The sequence below is a fragment of the Mustela putorius genome, unplaced genomic scaffold (assembly GCF_011764305.1).
Source record: "Mustela putorius furo isolate JIRA1106 unplaced genomic scaffold, ASM1176430v1.1 tig00003863_pilon_pilon_pilon, whole genome shotgun sequence".
NCBI lineage: Eukaryota > Metazoa > Chordata > Mammalia > Carnivora > Mustelidae > Mustela > Mustela putorius.
Genome location: NW_025422015.1, coordinates 23213019 through 23233291, shown reverse-complemented (window position 1 = coordinate 23233291; position 20273 = coordinate 23213019). Strand labels below are relative to the sequence as shown.

The following is a 20273-nucleotide window of genomic DNA, read 5'->3' as shown; positions in this document are numbered from 1 at the left end:
CACCCTTTGCAAGAATGGCGTAAAAGGGAACTGCATCAGAAGTCACATATTGAAGAGTGTGATTTTTACACAGATATGTCAAAACAATGTTTAGGAGAAATCCTTGAAACAAATCAGAGGGTAGAATCTTCAGAGCAACCACGGACCACTCCTTCGAGACCACCTGCCCCACTCTGTGTTCTAAATACCCAAATATCCTAGAAATTAAATTACTGAGGCCAAGTCTCTTTAACCTTGTATTGCTTATCAAAGAGCAAGGCAGCAATTATTACAGATTTAATCTGAAAAACCAAAGACACAGAATAGATATCATCAAACACCATAATCTTACTTTAAAAATTAATGAATAATAGATCTGTGGCAATTATTTAACCTTTGAAACTTGGCAAAAAGTCTCAAATACAGAAAAACCAAGTCAGAATATTTGAAATGATCCTGGGGCATATAGATTTGTAAAGTGAACATTTTAATTTGGTAACAATTTAAATTTGGTAATTAATTTAATTTAATTTAATTTAATCACTTCTTTCCATTGCAGAAGTCAGTGATAAAAACAAAACAAAACAAAAACAACCAAAAAAACAAACAAACAAAAAAAAAAACCATCCCTGAATCTCAAAGGCACCACCAATTCTTCTACATGATTTCTGTGGGATGTGATCATAGCATTCACGATTCGAAGAATACCCCCTGAGAAATTAGAAAACTCATTGTGGCAAGAGTCTTCAGCAAATGATACTGCGAAAACCTCTAGAGGAGAATATAAATTACTTACTATAAGAAATTCTTGGCAAATATGAGACTGACGCGCTACCTACTGCACTAACGAGGCACCTTGGCAAATAAATACATGAATAAATAAACAGTTTTGGGGAAAAGCAAAGGAACACCAAAAGATACCTTTCCTAAAACCTGATTTTAAAAAACCCCAAACTGCAGGAGTCCCTTTGCACTTGACAGAGCTTTCTATATAGGAACTCCCAGTTCACGGGACTTCCCTAACAACTGGGGTCATTGTTCAAAAAGCAGTGTATTGAAAAAAGAAAAGAAAAGATGTAGATCGATTCATGAAACTTTCAAAAGTGTCCTTAACGAAGATACTAGAAATACTGTGCCTACAAATTTGCTGAAAATGGTCACAGTTTTCAAAACATTTTTAACCCCCACATGTCATGCTCTAGTCCACATCGAGAAAGCACAGCATCAAAGCTAAGGTCATTCAAGAAGAGACTTACTCCCGGGCTGCTCCTGCTTGAGCGAGGGAGGCTGTTTCTCTAAGGCTCCCAAGGGGCTCCAGTCTTTGACTCTTCTGCTTATATTTTTTAATTAAATCCATCAGAACAGCCTGGTGCCCAATTTTCTTCACCAATTGCTGAACCATCCGATCATTAAGAGCTAGAAGAGCGGCCCCACTTACTTCTTCCTCTGGGAAAAAGAAAAAAAAAAGTCTCCACATGCTTGTCCAGTCCACACACACAACACTCTGAACAGGCAAAGTCACTTCTGATTTTAAAAGGATCATCTAAACTTACCCTCTGAAGTTACAAAATTATCTCTCTTTGACAAAGAAAGAACACTGACACCTTATCATTCCCAACAGCTGTCTGCTCCTAAGAAAGTATCAGAATGTTGAGTCACAAAGAAACTTTTTGCTTCCCCAGGGGGCCTCCCCACTTCGGATTATTCTCTGTAAGAGGCACTGTTTTTATAAGAAAAAAAGGTTTCTCTGAAAATCCTTCTTTATAGTAACTCCCAGGCAATATCCAATACTTGTAAATCCAACACTGATCAGAGCACAGGCTGCATTCTTTAAAGACAAAAGCGATATCAAATGCCAATAGCCAAGGTGTATTTTGGCTAGCTCTTCCTACTTGGCTTTATTTCAATTTCTTTTTCGAATATTACATCCTCCTCTGGATGTTAGGTACAGTCAATAAAGAAAGGGAAGTTCCCCAAAGTAGCAACTCCACACCCACATGCGCATGCATTAGGCAACAAGAGTAACTAATTACTAATTACCAGTAACAGAGGACAATCATTAGGTAGGCTGCCCTGTTAATATTTTTTCAAAGTGTAAACAACTCACCTTGAAACCTATGAACTAGCTCTCCTAAGTTTTTCTCCACCAACCAACTGCAGACCTGATCAACTGACCAGGTTTCCATGGCTGTGTCCTGTAAATACACCTGTAGAATGAGAGGTCAGAGAAGGATTCTTCCGTTTTTCTCTGGGATTGTTGTTCTTTTATTTTTTGTTTTTTCCCCAATCAGCTCTCTAATCTCAGCTCCTCCCTTTGCCAGACTCTTTGAGACTCTCAACACAAAGCTTCTTTAAGATTACTCTTTCCTGAATACACATCTAAAAGTTGCTAATAAAACAAATACTCTTTTAAAAAACGAGACCAGTTGGAAACTATTACCTATTTCCTAGTTCTCGAATGTGAATGTCTTCACCTTCTCCGACTTTTTTTCCACAGGCATCCCTCAGCTTTACTAACAGCCCGCCAAAGCGGTACAATGGTACCCAATCCTGTACCATTAACACCCAGGTCTCCTCACAAAGAAAAGAAAGGTGTGAAATTCACCACTACTGGGCTCATCAGGAAGTGGTTGACATTTACAAAAGGGGTGGGCAGGGGAGGAAGGGAGGAAGGATCAGATAAAAGCCTGACAGAGATACTTCGTAAACCAAGACTGTTTAACCCCTTGTGGCTCCCAGCTAGGAAAGACAGCTTGTCCTCCTGATTACTTTGGTTTAACAAGGGGATGAAGTACCAACCAGATTTCTCAAGAGAATCTGAATGTTTCTTTCCTTCCTTCTGTTAATACCCTTTATATTCTATTCAGTCCTAGAACTTTATTAAACAGCATTATGATTGGTAAGATAATTAGGAAAAAGAAGCACATTGATTGAAAACTTTAAAAGAATTGAGTTGGACAAATTTAAAATAGTAAGATAAATACGTTAATAATTGTTAAGTGAACGATGTGTATACAAAGCTGGCAAGATATGTTCTTCAACTATTCAGTTATTTTTACATGCCATTATTCTTCTGCAACTGCTCAGAAAATTTTAACAGGTATATCAGTTTCAGGATGCCTCGCTGGCTCAGTTGGTTAAGCATCTGTCTTTAGCTCAGGTCATGATCCCAGGGTCCTGGGATCAAGTCCCACATGGGGCTCTTTGCTCCGCAAGGAGCGTGCTGCTCCCCCTGCTTATGCTTTCTCTCTCTCTCTCTGACAAATAAATAAATATAATCTTTTTTAAAAAAGCATATCAATTTCAGTAATTTTTTAAAATTTCTCTTAGTATCTCAGTCCCTGTTTTTTATAATTCCATCCAAATTACTTTAAATGGACCAGGGAGGAACTGAAAAAACAAAACAAAACAAAACATTTTCATCTTTTAGCATTACTTTCTATTTCATCCTTTAAACAATGCAGATTTACTTGTTCATTGAGACACTGATTCTTCTATGAAAACAGCACAAAGCTACTCTTAAAGAAATGGAACCATAAGGAAAGAAACAAATATTTATTAGATTGTGTATTTAAATTTTATTGCCAGAAGTTCTCAAAATTATTATTATTGTATTTTTTGTTTGTTTGTTTTTGCGGATTTGAGTCTGTTAGAATTTCCAGCATCACAGTTGGCATGGTGGGGAAGGAAACATGTTTACCTTTCAGACTGCAACCATCTGAGAAGATAACGGTCTTCAAAATCCATTTCCTCAAGAACAAGTCCACTTCAAAGTAATAAGCTACATTCTCATATGCATTCACAAACACCAAGCTGCAAAACTGAAAACAAGGGTTAAATACAGAAGACTGGCTTGTTGAATTACAGCAGTGGATTTAATTTGCTAAGACAACAGTAGCCACAGAACTCCTCCCTTACGCTAAGCAGCAATAGCACCGTGTGAAAAGTCATTATTTGCAAGACTCTGGTGTAAATTAAAAATCACACCTTCCTGTCACACTTCTGGCTTCCTTGTGAAAAGTAAGACTTTAAAAAAATAATAGAAAAGAAAAGAAAAAAAACTCACAATACTCTAAACTCCAAGATTAAAAGGTATGCAGAGTAGAAGATACTGCCCTGAGGCCATCAATGGATAAAAGGAAATTTGAAAATAAAGTGAGTACTTGGAAACCGGCTCGTATTTTTAAACTCCCAGATATTTACCTAATTCTACTTCCAGAAAAAACAAAACGGTTATCAAATTATAACTTCATACGTACCTAATCAGATTAAAGAAGTGTAGTTTTGACCATTAGTTTTTCTGAGTATTTAAGAAAATAAAATAATATCACTTCCAAGACAAGGTAACATCTTTAAGCAGCAACCCTGCATCTTCCTCTCACATAAATAATGGATATATTACTTATGACCTTAAACTTCATTCAGGAACAGAAGACATGTCAAATGAGAGAATATGTATCCAGCAGCTTTACTTTGTATCCAGCAGTTTTCGAAACATCTGAAGTAATTTTGAAATGTGAGAGCAAGTATGATCCCTAAATATTTTAAGGCACAATAATAAAGAGAGAATGACATAAGAACGTTATGAGTGAATACCCCAGCCAAAGCATTTTCATTATTCGATTAGATTGTGCTTTAATAAAATAAATTTGTAGTAAATATTAAAGGATCACATCTAATTAAAGCCAGGAAGAGATAAGATTTCAGCTAGAGCAGCTTGAGGGCAAATTTTATTTAATAAATTTGTTAAAGCTCCAAAAAGGAAGATAGTACCAGCTGCCATGAATGTGGTTTATAATCTTTCAAGGGTGATGTGGCATATAACACCATCAACCACAAATAAGCACTTTTAAAGAAAAATATGAGGGGCACCTGGGTGGCTCAGTCATTAAATCTCAGCCTTTGGTTCATGCCATGATCCCAAGGTCTTGGGATTGAGCCCTGCATCAGCTCCCTGCTCGGTGGGAAGCCTACTTCTCCCTCTCCAACTCCCCCCATCTGTGTTCCCTCTCTTGCTGTGTTTTTTTTCTATCAAATGAATAAATAAAATCTTTTAAAAAAATAAATAATAAATAATTTTTTTAAATATGAAAGCATCTTTTCACTTTTCTTGCTGTTCGCATTTTTCTTTTTCTTTTCCCATCCCAAAGCTGAGGCAATGGAAGGATTTTTAAAAAGCTTTGCCGGGGCATTAAGTCCTCTGCTGGACCAACGCCCTTTTGGTTCCCTGCAAAAGATGGCAAAGGACATCTCTAACCGTGGGTGTACTTGAAGGAAGAAGCCATTTAGCAAAAGATCAAATCCTATTAGCGAAAAAGAAAGAAGGGATTGGTACAAAAAAAACAGGTATATGGTAGTCACATGGAGCAACGTGCAGGCAGTTCTGTCGGGAGCAGCCTTGCTACCGCAGGAAGAGATGACATCATTATACTAAAGTAAAGCGAATCACGTCATCCACTTTGGAGCATTGTTCATTCCAACCATCACCCGACCAGCAGGTATAAAAACTGGAATAGTTGACTAGAATACCTTGCCCACCTTTGTCATCAAAATGTCTGCTGCGTAGGTAGCTCAGAGCTAGGTGAATGGTGATAAAGAAGTTAGAAGCCTTACCAAGAACATAAGACGTGTCCATAAGCAGAATATAATATATGACAGGCGCTGTAAAAAGCTGGATTTCCCCACTCTCCTGGAAATGGATTGAATGGATCTTAAGTTGGAATCTGCACAAAAAATACAGTTCAGGGGCTCGTGGGTGGCTCAGTGGGTTAGAGCCTCTGCCTTCAGCTCAGGTCATGATCCCAGGATCTAGCCCCGCATGGGGCTCTCTGCTCGGCAGGGAGCCTGCTTCCCCCTCTTTCTCTGCCTGCCTCTCTGCCTATTTGCAATCTCTGTCTAACTTGTGATCTCTGTCTGTGAAATAAATAAATAAATCTTAAAAAAAAAATACAGTTCATATAGTGAAAGAGGCAGAGAAAGGGAATCAACAGAACACACTAAAAGTAAAAAGCCAGCAAAAAACAAGTCATGTTTGAGGACCTGTAGGTGCACAGGACCGTCTGGAGTGGCCAGAGCAGACAGGCTCTGAAAGATCACTGAAGAGCTGGGAATCCTGTACCCCAGCTTACGGATACACATCAGCTTGGGGAAGTCGTTGACTTGATCGCATATTCCATGCTTTAGAGGGATTATTTACAAAGCCAAGTAAGATAAATTACAGGAAAGGGTGTTCTTTCTTGAAGTAAATTGTGTATGACAAGGAAGGGTTTAGCTTTTCTAAACATTCCTACATACACCAATTTTCCTTCATTTTAAAAAGACAGATGTTTATATTATCTCTCAAAAAATTATGGAAATGGGGCACCTGGATGGCGCAGTTAGTTAAGCACCCCACTCTTGGTTTCAGCTCAGGTCATGATCTCAGGGTGTCGAGATCGAGCCCCACCTCAGCTCTGCACTCAGTGCGGAGTCTGTTTGGAATCCTCTCTGTCTTTTCCACCTGAGTTCTGTCTTTCTCTGAAATAAATAAATAAAACTTTTAAAAAATTATGGAAATAAAATTTTTAATTTTTCCATAAATCCCTGACAAAAACAGACTGGGATCTAAACAGTTACACAGGCTTTTGTTTGTTTGTTCGTTTGTGGTTTATGTTGATGTGTTTCCTTGGCTTGGTGTCAGCTAACTGTGTAGATCTCAAGAGATATTAAGCAGAACCATATGAAATTGACGTTTTTGTACCTACAGGAGTCTCAGATCAGTAATTTCTAATGGTTGAACTTACCGACTAAAATCTTGATTTTCTGAAAACTACTAAATCTTTCTGGGTTTCTTGTGCCCAACAAAACTTACCAGAGGCATCTGTAATCCACACCACCCCCAAGAAATCTGAGGGAGAGGAGAAGTGGGGAACACAGTAATAGTTACTTAAACTTTATATTTCTACATTTGTAAAGAAACTAAGAGCAATTTATCTGGGAGGTTACTGAAACTAATGAAAACAATAGCAATGGGTGAGTGTCCCAGGACTTTCGGGACTCTTGAGTCAGAACACCCAGATCTTTTGGTCTCTGAATCAAACTTATGACTCATTCTTGCTTCTGCCTACTTGATTGTCAGAGTTAATGGGTCAACAACGCAGACTGCAATTCTCTGGTTTCTTGCCAGAGAATCCTGTGAGCCATGGTGTTAATTTTTATCAGAAGCTGAACGTGTATCTGAGAAGTCTTGATCGTCTGAAGCTGTCAATTTTTTCAGAATTAATTTATGAATTCCCATTCGTGAATTCAAACACTGTTTCATGTTTTTACTTAACTATGGTACTCGTGTTCATCTGGAAGGACAAATGGGCAAAAAGAGAAATTCTTGGCAAAGGATTTGCTTTCCCAGATGTTCAAAAGTCCGATAAAATTATAAGAAATGTAAAAGCACGGTACTGGGGCAAAAGAGGACAGATCACTGAAACAGAATAGAAATCTGGAAACAGAAAAATACATATGGAAGTATTAAAAAGACGGTGATTCAAATTGCTAATGAGAGAAGGGATTATTCAACAGATTTTGTCGGGACTCTACCTCATATCACCTATAAACTAAATTCCACAGATGAGCTAAAGAATTAAATATGAAAATTAAATACAAAAGAAGTAAAATAATCTAAAATAAGATTGTAAAATGAAAATAAAAGATTGATATATTTGACTACTAAGAGGGAAAAATATTTATGTATATATGTAAAATATAATTATAAGGAATATAATGTTTTGTATGGAAGTATTGAATCACTAAATTGTATACCTGAAACTAACATTACACTGTATGCTAACTAACTGGAGTTTAAATAAAAATGTTTTTGAAAAGTTAAATACACCAATAAAAAATAGGAATCAGCAATTCATGAACAAAATTTTAAATCTGCTCAACATTCTTTGTCATAAAAATGATTAAATTCCATTTTTATCTACTCTATTGGAAAAGGTGAAAATTTCAAAAAAAAAGTTTAGCAAGAATGTGAGGACTAACTTTCTCTTATATATTGCTAAGGGAAGTATAAATTGCTACAACTTATTCTGTTGTATTATTCCCATTTCATAGATGAGGATGCTAAAGTTCATAGACATAATTCACCAAAAGTCCAGTAGCTCATAAGGAAAAGAGTAGCTTTGAATCCCAATCTCTCCAATTTCAAGGGCTACTGAGATAAGTGAAAAAATCATCAAAAAACTCCTACATTTGACCCTAACATAACATTTCTAAGACCTCAATGTGAGAGAGGAATCCATCAGAATCCTAGAAGAGAACATGGGCAGTAATCTCTTCGATATCAGCCACAGCAACTTCTTTCAAGATATGTCTCCAAAGGCAAAGGAAACAAAAGTGAAAATTAACTTTTGGGACTTCATCAAAATCAAAAGCTTCTGCACAGCAAAGGAAACAGTCAACAAAACAAAGAGGTAACCCACGGAATGGGAGAAGATATTTGCAAATGACAGTACAGACAAAAGGTTGATATCCAGGATCTATAATGAACTCCTCAAACTCAACACACACAAAACAGACAATCATATCAAAAAATGGGCAGAAGATATGAACAGACACTTCTCCAATGAAGACACACAAATGGCTATCAGACACATGAAAAAATGTTCATCATCACTAGCCATCAGGGAGATTCAAATTAAAACCACATTGAGATATCACCTTACACCAGTTAGAATGGCCAAAATTAGCAAGACAGGAAACAACATGTGTTGGAGGGGAGGTGGAGAAAGGGGAACCCTCTTCCACTATTGGTGGAAATGCAAGTTGGTGCAGCCTCTTTGGAGAACAGTGTGGAGATTCCTCAAAAAATTAAAAATAGAACTTCCCTATGACCCTGCAATTGCACTACTGGGTATTTACCCCAAGGATACAGATGTAGTGAAAAGAAGGGCCATCTGTACTCCAATGTTTATAGCAACAATGGCCATGGTCGCCAAACTATGGAAAGAACCAAGATGCCCTTCAATGGATGAATGGATAAGGAAGATGTGGTCCATATACACTATGGAGTATTATGCTTCCATCAGAAAGGATGAATGGATAAGGAAGATGTGGTCCATATACACTATGGAGTATTACACCTCCATCAGAAAGGCCGAATACCCAACCTTTGTAGCAATATGGACGGGACTGGAAGAGATTATGCTGAGTGAAATAAGTCAAGCAGAGAGTCAATTATCATATGGTTTCAATTATTTGTGGAGCATAACAAATAGCATGGAGGACATGGGGAGATAGAGAGGAGAAGGGAGTTGGGGGAAATTGGAAGGGGAGGTGAACCATGAGAGACTATGGGCTCTGAAAAACAACCTGAGAGTTTTGAAGGGGCGGAGGGGTGGGAGGTCAGGGTACCAGGTGGTGGGTATTATAGAGGGCACGGACTGCATGGAGCACTGGGTGTGGTGCAAAAATAATGAATACTGTTATGCTGAAAATAAAAAATAAGTTAAAAAAAAAAGAATTTACCCTAAGGACATTACCAAAGAACACAAAGATGGGAACTCTAGCAATAGCTAGAATGGCAAAGAAATTGGACTGGCTGTTTCCATAAATAGAAATTGAATACTGAATTATGGTAACTTATATTTAAAATGGATTATTATGCAGTAATTAAAGATAGTGTTTTAGAAAAATAGCAATACAGAGAAATAGCCATGAAATATCATTAAGTGAAAATAAGCTTATAATATGCTTTAATGTTTTAGGAGTATGAAATAGAAATAGAACTAACAACAGGGAAAACATGCACCAAAAGGGAAAAGTGGTTTCCTTGGTTTGACAGAATTAATGCATTTTGTTTTCTAATTTGTTACTCTCAGACTTTTTCATTGAGAAAATGTTGAGGGTAACAAATTAGAAAACAAATTTTATTTTTGGGAAAGTTAGGGTTTTCTTTTTTTATTTCTTTTAATAGCATTTTTTGGGAAAGATTTTATTTATTTATTTGATAGGGAGAGACACAGTGAGAGAGGGAACACAAGCAGGGAGAGTGGCAGAGGGAGAAGCAAGTTTTCCGTGGAACAGGGTTCCATCCCAGCACCCTGGGATCATGACCTGAGCTGAAGGCAGATGCCTAAAAACTGAGCCACCCAGGCTTCCCAAAAGTTAGGGTTTTAAAGATAAAAGATAAAAAGTGATATTTATGGATCATTGCTGGAGAGGCATCAATCCACCAATTCTGTACCAGAAGATCAAAAGAGCTAGCACTAGGCCAGATCCAGCCACAGAAGTGGTTTTAATTATTTTATTTTAAAAATGGAATATCTCCTTGAAATTCCAGATTCTTGGAGCACCGAGGTGGCTCAGTCAGTTAAGCATCCACCTTCAGCTCAGGTCATGATCCCAGGGTCTTGGGATCAAGTCCTGTATCTGGCTCCCTGATTACCAGGAGCCTGCTTCCTCCTCTCCTCCCTCCTTATGCTCTCTCTCAAATAAATAATAAATATATTTTTTTAAAATCTAGAATCTTGATTTAAAAAATCAGAGTTCTGGCAATGCTATACTTATATTGTTGAGCAGTAATAGACAGAGCAGTGGCTGTGTCCTTGAAAGAAGGGCAAGATACCCTCCAAGATGGTTATCAGAAGCAGGAAACCATGTTGAAACGGCTAGATTTCAGAGAGCTAATGTTCATCAACTCTTGAAGGACAAACGTCTTAAGAAGAGTGATAAATGCCAATGTAAATATATGTGAAAACATAGGTGCACAATAATATATCTTTAAATATATCTAATTTCCCATCAATTAACTTCTTAACTCCTAGAAGAAATTTTACTGATCAGAAAACCTTTGCCACAGCAACATTAAGGCAGAGATGGTAACACATGTATCAGAACAAAGGTGTTGATTCAAGGACTCAAAGCTTTGTGTCTAAGAAAGTCCTGTGTGTTGGGGCTTTTGTTTGCTTGGAGTAAGTACCTAGAAGTAAAATGCATGGGACTTTATTGAGCACAGACACCGGCTTGATGTAATGTTTTTTACATAGCTCAATGCGCATGGGATTGGGCAGGTGAGAATTGCTTGTTTTGTAGTTCTGAATGGTGGCAAGAACTTGCATTATTGAAATATTGCAGTTTACTAAACTGTTCTTGGGAGCCACTCATCTGTTAGAGCACGTGACAGCTGATCCTTGCGTCCTCCTATAAGGCTCCTCCTGTGAGTCAAGCGGGGGTTCTGTTCTGTTCGTCTGTGATACTGAGCATGACTTGGATTTTGTGTCCCCTAAAGAAAGGACACAAGGTGGTGGATTTTTTTTTTTAAGATTTTATTTATTGGGGGGCTCCTGGGTGGCTCGGTGGGTTGGGGCCTCTGCCTTCGACTCAGGTCATGATCCCAGGGTCCTGGGATCGATCCCCGCATCGGGCTCTCTGCTCAGCGGGGAGCCTGCTTCCTCCTCTCTCTCTGCTTGCCTCTCTGCCTACTTGTGATCTCTGTCTGTCAAATAAATAAGTAAATAAATAAATCTTAAAAAAAAAAGGATTTTATTTATTTATTTGATGGGGAGGGGGGTACAAGCAGGGAGAGTAGCAGTAGAGGGAGAAGCAGACTCTCCGCTGAGCAGAGAACCCCATGAAGGGCTCGATCCAAGGACTCTGAGATCATGACTTGAGCCAAAAACAGAGGCTTAACCGACTGAGCCACCCAGGCACCCAGGTCGATCTTCTTAATGCCTTTTAATGCAGCGGGGCTCACACCACAGATGGGAAAGGCGGGATGAAAAATATACAGGACCCTGTAGTTCTCCTGTAAGGTTGATACTGGAAGTGACAGGAAGGAATGACAAATGCTCATGCTTCTGTCAGCCCTGGATTCTCCTGAAGATAGGCAGTGATGTTCCAACTTTTCATTTACACAAAGCTAAAACTAGTCTTTTTAAAAAAAATTGGCTCCCCGGTGCCTGGGATCTGGTCTTCCAGATCTGGCAAAATCCTCTCCTTTCCTAGATTGGATAAGAGAGTTTCAGAAATGCTTAGGTGACTTGCCCAAGGACAAACAGCTAAGTGAATGAGGATGAACTTTACATCAGGCTCAGTAAAGCAAGTAAACTGAATTGTATTGAATACCAGCCTATAAGGTGAGTTCATCCGGATAGAGACTGGAAGCCCTTGCGTGAGGACAACAGCTTTTCTTCTTTCTATTTCTTGTGCTGGGCACTAATAACAGATAGCAGGACCCAAAATGTCATTGAGTAAAATTCCATTTCAGAGGCACATGTACAATTACTGTGTGAACATGCTTTGAAGGGAATGATACACAGGTTGTATCTAGAGGGGCAGACGGCTCTCCTAACAGAGACTTGCCCAACCCCGGTATGGGAGCACACTGGTTGCCCCCCTCCACTGACAGATGGCAAGGACTGGATCTCTTTCTTTGCTGTACTAGAACCTCTTCCCGGTGTGCAGAGGCTTTAAGCAGTTCCATTTACTTAGTCCATTGTGTGTACACACACACACACACACACACACACACACATACTTCCCTGTGCTAGGATGTGAAGAGCTTGAGAAGCCAAGGGCCAGGCTAGCAGAATGGAACTCAGGAGAACCAGGAGCAGGAGACAGCAGTGGTTGCATGATCACCTCTGGCTGCATATATTAATCCCTGGCAGAGCCAAAAATAATAAAACTAGTGCCCAGGTTTCACATCAGTACAATTAAACAGAGTTTGTGGCATCAGGATTTTTTTAAAGCTCCCCCAGGGGATTCCAGTGTGCATCAGGGCTGAGAAGCGATGGTGTGAAGTAAGGCAGACAGAATAGACCTCCAGAAACAAGGAAAGACTACCATGGAAGCATGTCCCTGTTGAGGCTTCTCTTGGCTGTGTGCAATCAGCTCAGGGGAGGCTTTCCCGGAGGCCTGCCAGTAGGAGGTGTGAGCAAATAATACTCAGCAGAGATATTTCTAGGTATGTCTGCAATCGTTCCTCCTACCATCACTCCTTTCCAAAGTGGGCTCCCTGCCACTGGGTAGAAACAGCAGAAATGAGTACAGTGTTGCTGGTTATTGTAAACAAGACCCTGCGCTGCTTAGGCTTAGAGAGAGTATCATGGTAAAACAGAGAGGAGGACCTCTTCTGGCTGGAGGGAGAGTCCTCTAAGGAGGTACCTGAGCCTTCCCAGCGATCCCTGAGACAGCCATGCTGTGCTATGAGCTGCACAGAGGAGACCTCGGGAGGGCCGGGTGAAGTTTCTTGTGCCCAAGCATGGCTTAGAAGTGGTAGTGAGACTCTGGACCCAAGGACTGTGTGGACAGGGGCAGTGAATTATTATCATTCTTATCATTATTACATTATTTATTTTAGAGAGAGATAAAACGTGCATAAGCGTGAGGGGCAGAGGGAGAGAGAGAATCTCAAGTAGATGCCACACTGAGCACAGAGCCCTATGCAGGTTCCATCCCACAATGGAGCCGAAGCCAAGAGTGGGACGCTCAACTGACCGAGCCACCCGGGCACCTCAGGACCGTAGATGTTTTAATGGAAAACTGGGTGTCCAGTGACCAAATATTTGATGTCACCACTCCACCACCCTCTACCCTGACTGCTTTAGCAGTGCCCGTGTCATGGAGTCTGTGACAGAACCCTAGTGCACAAGAGTGGGGGAAATGTCAGAAGGACTGAGGGTGCTTGTCTTTCTCCTTGCTCTGGTGGAACAGGGACTCAGAGCCTGACTCTTGGGTGCTGTGAAATAATGACAAATGGATATCCTACACTACTGACTTAGTGGACCGAGACTTATACCTGTGACCTGACACTTTTTTTTTTTAAAGATTTTATTTATTTATTTCACAGAAAGAGATCACAAGTAGGCAGAAAAGCAGGCAGAGAGAGAGGAGGAAGTAGGCTCCGCGCTGAGCAGAGAGCCCGATGCGGGGCTTGATCCCAGGACCCTGGATCATGACCTGATCCGAAGGCAGAGGCTTAAATGCACTGAGCCACCCAGGCGCCCCTGACCTGACACTTTTTAAAATATTAGTCAGCCATAGGTATTAAGAGAAACCAGGGATGGCAAAACATGGGTTAGGTGCTCCCTAGCATCACGCTGTGGTTCTGCTGTGACCTTGACCAGAGAGAAGTGAAATTGATCACTGTGCTTTCTCCACTCTAACTGTCCTAAGGACCACATTTTATCCAACATTGTCATTTTAGCACTTACTACTACGGCTGGTGCACAGCAAGCCATCTGTTAAGGATGAGTAAATGAAGAGCTCCTTATGACTAAATTCGTAGCCAGCAAGTCACATAGCTGGTAAACTGCGGAGCTCTTTGTGGTAAATGAATTGCACAGTTACAAGAGGAGAAGTTCAAAGCCAAAGTGTCAGCAAACCTCACCACAGTGACAATGTTAATGGTTATCAAACAGATTTATTTTAGATTCTGAAATGTAGACAAGTTTCATACTTGGAGAAATTATTTTTCTCTGCTCCCAATTCATTAGACGAGTACTTGCTTAAACAAATACTACCGTGTTCTACAATAAGTTGTGATTGTATTTAAGAAGTGAGGTTTAAAATAAAGAAGGACTCGATAGTATTATAAACTTGCTCACGTAGCATAAGCTGTGATGCAGAACGGTGTTGATTAAATTGCTTAAGAAAAGAATGCATATTTATTCCCACTGAGTTCTTGGAAGAGATCCTAAGAGCCTCAGTGCCCAAGCCAGTGAGGCCATCAGGAGAATATTATATGGAAACTCTTTGTGCTTACAACATTTTGGTCATAATCCAGAAGACTTTGTGGTGGGAACATTCAGGTTAGGACCAAACAGGGACAAGGGACAAGGTCTAGGGAGACTTTCGGGCTGCCCTAGTCCTGCCCAGGATACCATCTGCTGAACTTCTACCTTAGAGAGCCATCCATTGGCCTCTTTGCACAACCCTGGGACCCTCCCCATTTGAGGGAGAACGGCTCCCCAACAAATGTTAGTTGAATAAATTCAGTGAACAAACATGAAGTCTTGGTTCATGAAGTCTTGTTAACTCTTGTGGTCAAGATAAAGAAATATGGATTGGGTGCTAAGATCAGAACATTTGGAATTGGTAGAATATTCAAAGCTGAACAATTCTGATAAGATCTTGGGGGAAGATCTTCAGTGTCTTGCTTCTCAATTCAGCCTGTACTGGCATTCTGCCCAAGAGCATTATCGATGACTTAGATGAGAAAATAAAGATTTCAAAGACCTTAAAAATTATATGGTGTAATTTTTTTTTTTTTTAATTTTAAGAGAGAGAGCGAGTGAGGAGAGAGCACGTGAGAGCAGGGAAAGGGGCAGAGCAAGAGAGAGACTCTTAAGCAGGCTCCATCCCCAGCATGGGGCTTGAACTCACGACCCTGAGATCATGACCCAAGCCAAAATCAAGAGTCAGAGGCTTACCCGACTGAGCTATGCAAGCACCCCTGGACATGTTTAATTCTATCTATGACTATAGGGATAACATGATCAGTACAGGAAATGTGGAAAATGTAAGATAAAAATAAAAGATATAAAGAAAAATACTTAAACCTTATAATAAATGTGTTTTAATATTGTTAAGATCTTAGTACACAGTTATTTTTCATTTTTTACTTCTGTCATTTCTCCTGATATCAAAAGAATTTCTTCACATCATTCAACTTTTTAAAATCTAATTTTTAATGTATAGTATTCCAACTTATGGGAGTATAGTCTAATTAGCCCACCTCAAATGTTGGGTGTTTAAATTGCTCCTTTTAAAAAAATGTGTGTGTGTTATTAAAAATAATGCTACAGTGAACATCTTTGTTCATAGATGGCTCATAGATAGTTCAAGGATTAGTACCTTAATCAATCAGGGTTTGGTCAAATGTATAAACAACTATAAAGTTATACACACACACACACACACACACACACACACACACACACACACTGGGGTTTTTTTGCCAAATTGTTTCCTAGAAGGGATATCCCCAAGACCCTCTTACATAACAGCATAGACTAGTGCTGAACAATAGAACTATTATCATTAATGAAACTGTTCTAAACTTGCATTGTCCAATTTAGTAGTCCCTAGCCACATATGCTTATTAAACATTTGAAATGTGGTTGAGAAAATGAATTTTTAATTTTATTGGTTTTAATTAATTTTACAGAGTTATACATGGCTCCCAACAGCCCAGGTAGACTCTGTCACTAAACTCTGAAGTAGGAGGAAGGTACCCCCTACCTTTTCAGCGCTCCCCCAGAGCCTCTAAAGTCTGACCACTCCAGTGGGGAAAGGCCCTCCTCCACTACCCAGGGACTTGCTTTGTCAACATAATGTCAACACAATGCCTGGGGCAGGCTGAAATGACAACGGACTGACAAGATGTCATAGCCCTGTGAGATGCGAAAAGCCAGTGTAGGTATCTCAGAGACACAAGTCCTACTCTTGACTCAGGAGTTGCCAGGCAGGATCTGGGTTCAGTAAAATTCATGGTGACAGGCTAGTTCATCTATGCTTTGGACTGAACACCCAGCCTTTGTCATCTCTCCACTGCCCTCCTGGTGTTTCCTTGTACCCAAGTTCCCTCAGGATCTGCTTCTTGACAAGCCAAAATAGAACTGTAAGTTCCAGAAATATACCTGCACGTGGGGACGACTGGAGGCACTACGATCTGAGAGCACTCCCTTTGAAGGTTCAAGTAGTCCAATAAGATAGCTGAGGTTTCAATCTTGGCCTTTCCTTTTTCTGGCTGTATGACCTTGGGCAAATTATGTAACCTAAGTCTCGGTTTCCTCTTCTGTCAAAAGGAAGGTAACTGAGGGGCACCTGGGTGGCTCAATTGGTTAAGCGTCTGACTCTGGGTTTCAGCTCAGGTCATGATCTCAGGGTTGTGAGACTGAGCCCTGTGTCGGGCTCCGTGCAGTCTGATGGAGATTCTCTCTCTCCCTCTGCTCCTCCCCATGTATGTGCATGCTCTCTCCCTTATATAAATTTAAAAAAAAAAAAAAAAAAAAGATAACTGGGCCTTCTCCTGAGACTGTGTTAGTGCATGAAGAGATGAAGAGCAACCAGCAAATGTTGGCACTCAGCAGCATTTACGGTTATTATAGTAACTGTAGTTTCAGCAATGGTGTGGACTCTTATTTGTTAAGAGGGTCAACTTGGTTTCTGAAAGACTGGATTATCCTCCAAGGAGTTTCCCAGGAAAGTTGGCAAGTGGAAAGACACCTGTGGAAGGCCCTCTCAGATCATTTCCTATGACATGAACTGAGACTATTGTGTTAAGTTTCTGACAGGCAAAGGCAGATGTGGCTAGAAGCTTCAAAAAATAGGGTGAGTTCATCAGAAATCTCCACAAGACTAACTTGAATTTAGAGATCTTCAGAGCTACCCTCACTTCCCACTGGCCCACTACAAACATGGAGGTCCCCAGAATTGTGTTAGGTCCCACAGTTCACTAGAAAGTGTCACAGAACTCGCCGAAAGAGCTATGTGTACAATTACACTTTATTATAGCCAAGGGAAGGGAGACAAATGAGAGGCAGCCCGAAGAAGAGACACACAGGGTGAAGTCTGGGAGGGCTCCGAATGCCAGCTTCTGCCTGTTTCAGGACCGGGTCCCCTTTAGGCACCAGAGAGTGACAAGACTCTGACTATTGCCACCCAGGGAGCTGCACCCAGTCTTGGCATCCGGAGTTTTACTGAGGGTTCATTACACAGACAGGCTTCCTGACTGAATCACAGCAAAGACAATTCTATCACGTGACAGACTCCAAGGGCTTAGAAGTAAACTTCCAGGGACAAAGGTCGGCGGAATCCCTTATGATCCTGAGAGTGACTGGACGGGAGTACAGTGAGTCCATGAGACCCATTATCACTGGGGGGATGGAGTGTGACGTGTGGTGCCCATGCCCTCGTTCTCTCTGATCACTCAGAAAGATTTCGTCTCAAAGCCTGGAAGGGAAGTAACAGAAGCAGAGCTTGGCCACCCTCCACGGCAGACCCCAGCCCTGGAACTCTTCAGAGACTCCCCCACATGACCTCAGAGTGCCACACAACAGCCCCAACAGCCCCGGATCTGACCCAGGTGCAGGCCAGGGGAAATGTGACAACCTTCTTTTATATTCCACAACCCAATTTGTACCTGTTCTTCTCCGCATCCAAAGGGGGAAAACAGACCAGGAGAGACACCGAGAGAGCTGAGAGCAAAATTGAAACTTTCGTCTTTTTTCAAGGAAACAGACCCCTGCACCCAAACTCTGTCTATTCATTTCTTTTTTAAGATTTTATTTATTTAGTTGACAGACAGAGATCACAAGTAGGCAGAGAGTCAGGCAGGGAGAGAGGAGGAAGCAGGCTCCCTGCGGAGCAGAGAGCCCAGTGCAGGGCTTGATCCCAGGACTCTCAGATCATGACCTGAGCTAAAGGCAGAGGCTTTAACCCACTGAGCCACCCAAGGACTCCTTCATTTCTTTAAAATCAAACTGAGGTCTGAGCTGGGTTAATGGGGGCAATTCTCTTTCCTAGGTCACCCAGAGTTCACTCTTCCCTTTTTGGGGCTAGGAGCGAGGCCAACACAAAAATAATCTCAGGTAATTTTTGGCCTCGAGTGGAGATGACACCATCTGGCTAGGAGTTTTGACTTGCTCTGCGAGAGCTGTGAAAAAAGGGAACTTGTCCCTAAATGGATTTGTCATCTTGTATAAAGTCCCTGATTATTAGACAAGCTTAACTCACTGACTTGATTGTTAACGATCATTGATGCTTTAAATTTCAAGCTCGAAATGGAAATGACTTGATTTAATTTCCAGACTAATGAAAGCTTCACACCATCCTCCCAGCAATCCGGCGATGTGAAAGAAAAGTAAATGGTGCCATCAAGGATTCCGAGTTGAGTGGAAGGATAAATGTCAAGTGCCTGCTTGAGTTTCTGTTGCACTGCCATTTCGTACGAAGGAATCGCTTTAAAAAGCAAGACTGGATGAAAGGTGACCTTGGTCTTTGGGGTTTGCTGGGTTTTCTTCTTTTAATCAGAACCCTGAAGTAGAATCGTTTGATTGCTATCACTATGGAAGCCGACTTGCTGAATAGAAGATTAATCTAGTGCTTGAAATGTAAAACTCAACTTTATTTTAAAAATTAATTTTACGGAACATTACTCCCTGGTATGAATTAATTGCTTCTGTAGTGAAGACCAAATGACTTCCCTTTAAAAAGTGGGGTTTGTGGGTGACTCCTTTCGTATGCCTCTACACCACAAACACAACCCTTCATTCATAGGGTCATTCTAGGGTAACTCAATAGGTTTTCTGGAACTGAGTTTTGTTGCTTAATTACATTTCGATAGGAATGTCGGTATGTCCCTCAAAATATCTAAATTCTTAGAGTATCTTTGGGAAGGAAACTTTTCATCAGGGATTGCAATTACATGAATTTTGAAGCACTGCTGATCAGACCATGCTCCTTGCTTATTAACAAACCCATGTGACAAACATTTGACATAAAAAGACTGGCTGTTGTTTTGGTTTTAGATAAATACAAAATGCACTTTAATTTTTTTTTTAATTCAAAATACACTCACTTAAAGATAGAAATAATTTTAAAAGAAAGAGAGAGAAATCTTTTGTTCCCCTTCCTATCCTTCTCTACCAAATGCCCCCTTCTGCAAGTGACCTTTTTTATTTCAAAGATTTTATTTATTTATTTGACAGAGACAGAGATCCCAAGTAGGCAGAGAGGCAGGCAGAGAGAGGAGGGGAAGCAGGCTCCCCGCTGAGCAGAGAGCCCGATGTGGGACTCCATCCCAGGACCCTGGGATCATGACTTGAGCCGAAGGGAGAGGCTTTAACCCACTGAGCCACCCAGGTGCCCCAACCTTTTTTATTTTATTCTACTACCTTTTCATCAGTTCTCCATGCAAACAAGATAATGCAAACATGTAATCTCTTGTTTTCTTATTTGGGTAGAAATAGTACACCAAATGCATTGTTATTTTTTAACGTTTATTATTCATATTTTTCTGCATAGAGATTTACACCTTTCAAAGCAGTTGCACTGCCTTCACAAGACCCAATTTCAAATCACTTTTTTAAAAGGAACAGGGTTTACAGCATAACATATTAAGTGATAATAATACCTTTATATATGTGTGTTTACTTATTTTTAAAGCTTTCCTGAGGTATAACTTCTATAAAGTAACACTTGCCTGTTGTGAGTAAACAGTTCATTACTTTGTTAAAGGTTCAGGGTTGTGTAGCCGTTATCACAATCCTACATTTCTGATTTATTCAAAATAAGTTTCAGAAATATTTCCC

General features: G+C 40.3%; 1 protein-coding gene across 5 annotated transcripts in view; it reads right to left on the bottom strand.

The window, feature by feature from the left end:
- The window catches only part of SAMD3 (sterile alpha motif domain containing 3), a 53462-nt gene extending 50890 nt beyond the window's left edge, over window positions 1-2572 (bottom strand). For 2 of the 5 annotated variants that reach the window (XM_013063650.2, XM_013063666.2), the window contains exons 1-3: window positions 2420-2572; window positions 2087-2186; window positions 1236-1425 (exon numbers count right to left, since the gene is read on the bottom strand). In XM_013063650.2, the coding sequence (XP_012919104.1) occupies window positions 1236-1425; window positions 2087-2165 (269 nt within the window). In that variant the 5' untranslated portion in view covers window positions 2166-2186; window positions 2420-2572. The other 3 variants (XM_013063670.2, XM_013063664.2, XM_013063672.2) reach the window with 3 other exon arrangements.
- Between the last annotated feature and the right edge of the window lie 17701 nt (window positions 2573-20273).